Raw genomic sequence first — 4,803 nt, 5'->3', positions numbered from 1 at the left:
CCGCCCCCCCCCCCCCCCACCCCCAAGACTTCTTGGACAGGCCAGCGCCTGGGCTGGCAGGCCAGAGCCTGGGCAGGTGGGGAGGCTGTCTGGTTCCCTGTGCCCCCATTGGTCTAAGGAGACTCCATGCCCTTTCTGAGCAGGGGCCCGGCCTGGGGGAATCCATTTATACCCCTCCCCCTGGCCCACCAGCCCAGCTTGCTGCTGCCAGCCTGACCTCGCTCTCAGCCCTCCTGCACAGACTCTAGGTGAGGCCTGGCCCAGCTTCTCAAGGCTGGAGGACAGGGCACTGCTCAGGCTAGCTCACAGGAGGACTTCCCTGGGGCAAGGGCTTGGGGGTCTTGGTGTTGCCGTCAGCAGCTCTCTCTGGGGGCTTCCACAGATGTAGAATCGAGAAGCCGCAGGTGCTGCTTGGATGGGGTGGGGGTCTTGGACAGGAGGCCTCTGATGACCAAGCACTAACTCTGGGGGACACATAGCAGAATTTTTGGGTCAAGCAAGAGGGGACCTGAGCCCCCAGGCCACATTGTGAAGCTCGTTCTTCCATGTACTTAGGTTTCCAACCAAAGGAGCAAGCGTTAAAAATAACAGGCCCTACTCTGGCAGCCACCTGTGCTGGCCAGCCCCACCCCTCCCTCAGGGACAGCTGCAGCTCCTCAGGCCCCGCCTGGGACATTTTGGGAACACTTTCTCCTCTTGCTTCTCACCCTCAGAGTGGGTGGGGTGGGGAGAGCATGTCCTTTAAGGCCTTGCCCTCTGAAGGAGGTGGGTTGGGGGCAGGGCAGGAGGAGGGCTGGTGAGAACGAGGCCTCCGGGCCTGACCTCCTGCAGGGTGGGCACCCACATCTCTACCTCTCTCCCCACAGGATCAGAGCTCAAGACCTCAGGATGGGGGAGTAAGTAGCACCCAGCATCCCCTCACCAGGGCATGGGTCCTGGATCTCCCTGTCCTCCCTGGCCACCACCCACCCCATCAGCCCCAGTTCACCCAGGGCTCCATGGGTGCTCCCACCAGCCTTGGCCTAACTGTTCTTTTCTCTCCAACCCCTACCCCGCTCTTCCTCCTGGGACAGCGAGGAGGTAAGTATCATTTGAGGCTTGAACTACCCTCTGGGGATAGGGCAGAAAGCAGAGCTCAGGGTCCCCCAAGTGCCTCACCCACTGAGACACCTAGAGAGGAAGTGTCTGCCTTGAGCTTTACAGGACAGGGGAAGTGGGACTGGGGCCTAATCACAGGGGAATCACTTCCCCTTTCTGATTTCTGCTCCCTACTCACCTCCCAGGCCTCCCTTCCCTACAGCCTCTGAGGCCTGGCCATACCCTCCCCCTCCTAACCACAGCCCCTAACCCCATTCCTCCAACCCACTGTGCCATTCAAGCAGAGTGTCAGGATCACAGGCTCTGTGTCCCTGAAGCAGGCCCTGGACTAGGGGAAAATGGGGCCTGGGCAGGGGCATGGGGCCTCCTTGGGAGCCCCAGACCCAGTTACCTGGGGTAGAAGCCCCCTGACCTGGATGGCTCCAGCCCAGGCCTGACTCTCCTTTACCCTGTCCTGCTTTTAGAAACGCAATAGAGCCATCACGGCCCGGAGACAGCACCTGAAGGTATGGCAGGGCGCTGTGGAGGGCCGGGGGGTGTGGGGGCTTGGGGTTCACTGCAGACCCTCACTCCTACACTATCTTGCAGAGCGTGATGCTCCAGATCGCAGCCACCGAGCTGGAGAAGGAGGAGAGCCGCAGGGAGTCGGAGAAGCAGAACTACCTGTCTGAGCACTGCCCTCCCCTGCACATCCCGGGCTCCATGTCGGAAGTGCAGGTAGGCCCTGCTCCCGCTTCCTTCAGGAGGTCAGGCCTGGTGGCCCAGGGCCGGGTGGGGACAGTGGTCCTCAGGTGCCAGGAGGACAGCCACCCACCCCCATTCGCCCACCCAGGAACTCTGTAAACAACTGCATGCGAAGATCGATGCGGCTGAAGAGGAGAAGTATGACATGGAGGTGAAGGTCCAGAAGAGCAGTAAGGAGGTGAGAGGGCGGGGCCAGTGGGTGGGCGGGGCATAGGACAGGGGCGGAGCCAGCCGTGGACGGACCGAGGGCCTGCGGTGGGGCTAGGTGACATTGAGGAGGGGTCAGGTGACTTGAACCAGGTGGAGCTAGGTGTTACGGGATGGAGCCAGGTGCTGTGGGGGTGGGGCCAGGTGGTGGGAACACACTGGGTGGAACCACATGATTTGCTGGGGTCTGGGGCAGGGATACCCCCCAGCAAGGCCAGGGATATGAGGGCTGCTAGGCCCCTAACCCACTCAGCTTCTTCCTCCTAGCTGGAAGACATGAACCAGAAGCTGTTTGACCTGAGGGGCAAGTTCAAGAGGCCCCCACTGCGGCGGGTGCGCATGTCCGCAGATGCCATGCTGAAGGCACTGCTGGGCTCCAAGCACAAAGTGTGCATGGACCTGAGGGCCAACCTGAAGCAGGTCAAGAAGGAGGACACCGAGAAGGTAGGCTGGAGGTCCACAGCCGATGCCCTGCGTTGGGAGAGCCCACTGCTTCATTCCCAGAGGGAACTGAGGCCCAGGGCGGTCTGGGGCAGTGGGAGTGGGTCTGAGGCCTCTTTGTTCTCTCCCCCAGGAGCGGGACCTGCGCGACGTGGGTGACTGGAGGAAGAACATCGAGGAGAAGTCTGGCATGGAGGGACGGAAGAAGATGTTTGAGTCCGAATCCTAACTGCCCACTTAACCCCCACGCTGGGGGCGGACCCAACAGCCAGTCCAGGAGCACCTGACCTCAATAAAGGATTGGAATCCCTAACACTGATCTGCTTTGGTTCTGTTCTCAACCACTCTGGGGCTCATAGCAGCCTTGAGGTGTGGGTAGATTCAAGGATCCGGGGTACACCCCAAAACTGGAGGATACGGGCAACATCTGCTCCAAAGTGTCTCCCAGATTGCTCCGGCCATGTTCAACCTGACAGGGTCTGGAGAAAGATGACCACAGGACCCCATCAAGTCTGAGCAGGAGTTGCTGGGATGAGTGCCTTTGTCCCTTGGTACAGTTGTCCATAGACAGAGTAGCCGTTGGCAGGCATGCCCCAGGACAGGGGCAGTCCCCATTCCTCAGGACTTTAGGTTCCCTTTGGGGCTCCATCTGAGCCTAGAAGCTGGGAGCCACCCTGGGTCCATTGGACGGCTGATTCTGTTTCCCTCATCAGCGCTCTGTCTACACAGTTCTGGGTTAGCATCAACCCTGATCCCTCTCATACACTCTATATCCAGTGCCTGCCCACACTGTGGAGATGAGGGTAAGACTGAGCCTACTCAGCTTGAATCCTTACCACCACTTCCCAAAGCCATCAATGTCACACCCCCACCCTGGGAGACATAGGGCCCTGGCTCAGTACTTAGCTTCACAGCTAGGCCACCAGCTCTGGACCCTCTCATAGATATGCATGGGGCTGATCTGGGTCATCAACCCCTTCAGAGGGCCTGTGTCCAGTAGGTGAAGCCTGGGTCCCTGTCCCTGGGTAGAATGGTGACAGGCCCAGCCTGGCCCTACCTTGGCCCAAAATGATTTCTGCTCTGTCTCAGGTCCCAGCTCAGCCAGGATAATGTCCCTACCAGGCCTGACCAGAGCCATCTTGGCACAGCTGTGGCACCAACCCTCCCTTCATGTGAGGTGCTGTCAGGGCCCTAGAAGGTCTCTTTGTTGAGGTCTTCAGTGGGGACCTGTGGGTGACTACCTTCATGCTCTACCTGTGCCCTGGAGTCCACACGCTGGAGCTGTTGGGGCCCTGGAGGGTCAGCAGTGGTGTCCACTGATACCAAGAACGCTCTTAGCTGAGGACAGCATCCTGGCCCCTCCCTGCTCCACCCCAGAAGCCTTGGATCTACCATGCTCCTTCTCCAGCTCCTGAAGTCCTTTCTTGAAAAAGCCCCAGCCCTGGACCTTCTTCCTGGTCCTCAGACTTACTGCTGCAGGGGAAGGCCAGGCCTCTGGGGACAGCCCCTCCTCACCACGGAGCCTAGAGCAAGTCAGAGCCCAGTGGGCTCAGAGACAGAGCCATTTGCTAGGGCAACACTCCTAGGCACATGCCCTAGATCCATGCTGTGTACGATGATGTCAGATGAAAATAAGCAACTTAGGGTTACAGAGAGGTCCAGGTCCTGGTGGAAGGGCAGTTACTTCGAGAGACAGCCTGGCTTGAACCCTGGGGATAAAGTGAACTGGGACTATGCTCAACCAACAGTGCCCAGTGCATCCCAGCACATAGAGCATCTGAAGTCTGTGGAGATGGGAGGCAGGTCACATGGGCCCTGCTATGGGGAAGTAAGGCTCAATGCCGTGTGGGGCGGGACACGCCAGGCAGCTGTATTATTTACTTATTTCATTGCTATGACAAAATATCAGACAAAAGCAACTTAAGGGAGGAAGGTTTATCTGGCTCACAGTTAGAGGGTGCCGTCCATCACAGTGGGAAGGTGTGGCAACAGGAGCACGAGGCAGCTGGTCACACGACATCCACCGTCGAGGACAATAGAGAGATCTATGTTAGTGCTCAACTTGTTTCTTCGACAGGGTCTCCCTGTAGCCCCAGCTGGCCTGGAGCTCACTATGTAGACCAGGCTGGCCTGGAACTTGTAGATACCCGCTGCCTCTGCCTCCCAAGTGCTGGGACTAAAGGCGTGTGCTACCACGCCAGGCTGTTTTGTTCCTCTTATTCAATCTGGGACCCCAGCCCATGGGATGGTGACCCCCACATTCAGGGTGGGTCTTCTCACCTCAGTTAACACAATCTAGACTCTAATGGGCGT

The 4,803-nt window shown here is 58.8% G+C and overlaps 1 protein-coding gene across 2 annotated transcripts; it reads left to right on the top strand.

The window, feature by feature from the left end:
- The first annotated feature begins 121 nt into the window (after nucleotides 1-121).
- On the top strand, nucleotides 122-2,803 carry Tnni2 (troponin I2, fast skeletal type). 2 transcript variants are annotated; one of them, XM_008839226.1, is made up of 8 exons: nucleotides 122-248; nucleotides 867-896; nucleotides 1,074-1,080; nucleotides 1,563-1,604; nucleotides 1,687-1,815; nucleotides 1,931-2,020; nucleotides 2,317-2,493; nucleotides 2,624-2,803. In XM_008839226.1, exons 2-8 carry the CDS (start codon nucleotides 889-891, stop codon nucleotides 2,717-2,719), a joined length of 549 nt encoding a protein of 182 aa, XP_008837448.1. In that variant the 5' UTR covers nucleotides 122-248; nucleotides 867-888; the 3' UTR covers nucleotides 2,720-2,803. The 2 variants fall into 2 exon arrangements, with proteins under 2 accessions (XP_008837448.1, XP_017655157.1); XM_017799668.1 differs by lacking the exon at nucleotides 122-248 and adding an exon at nucleotides 750-765.
- Nucleotides 2,804-4,803: the final 2,000 nt, after the last annotated feature.

This window comes from Nannospalax galili, unplaced genomic scaffold (assembly GCF_000622305.1).
Source record: "Nannospalax galili isolate Female #2095 unplaced genomic scaffold, S.galili_v1.0 scaffold1639, whole genome shotgun sequence".
Taxonomy (NCBI): Eukaryota; Metazoa; Chordata; class Mammalia; order Rodentia; family Spalacidae; genus Nannospalax; species Nannospalax galili.
Note: the sequence above shows the minus strand (reverse complement) of the source record. Positions and strands in the feature narration are given on the sequence as shown.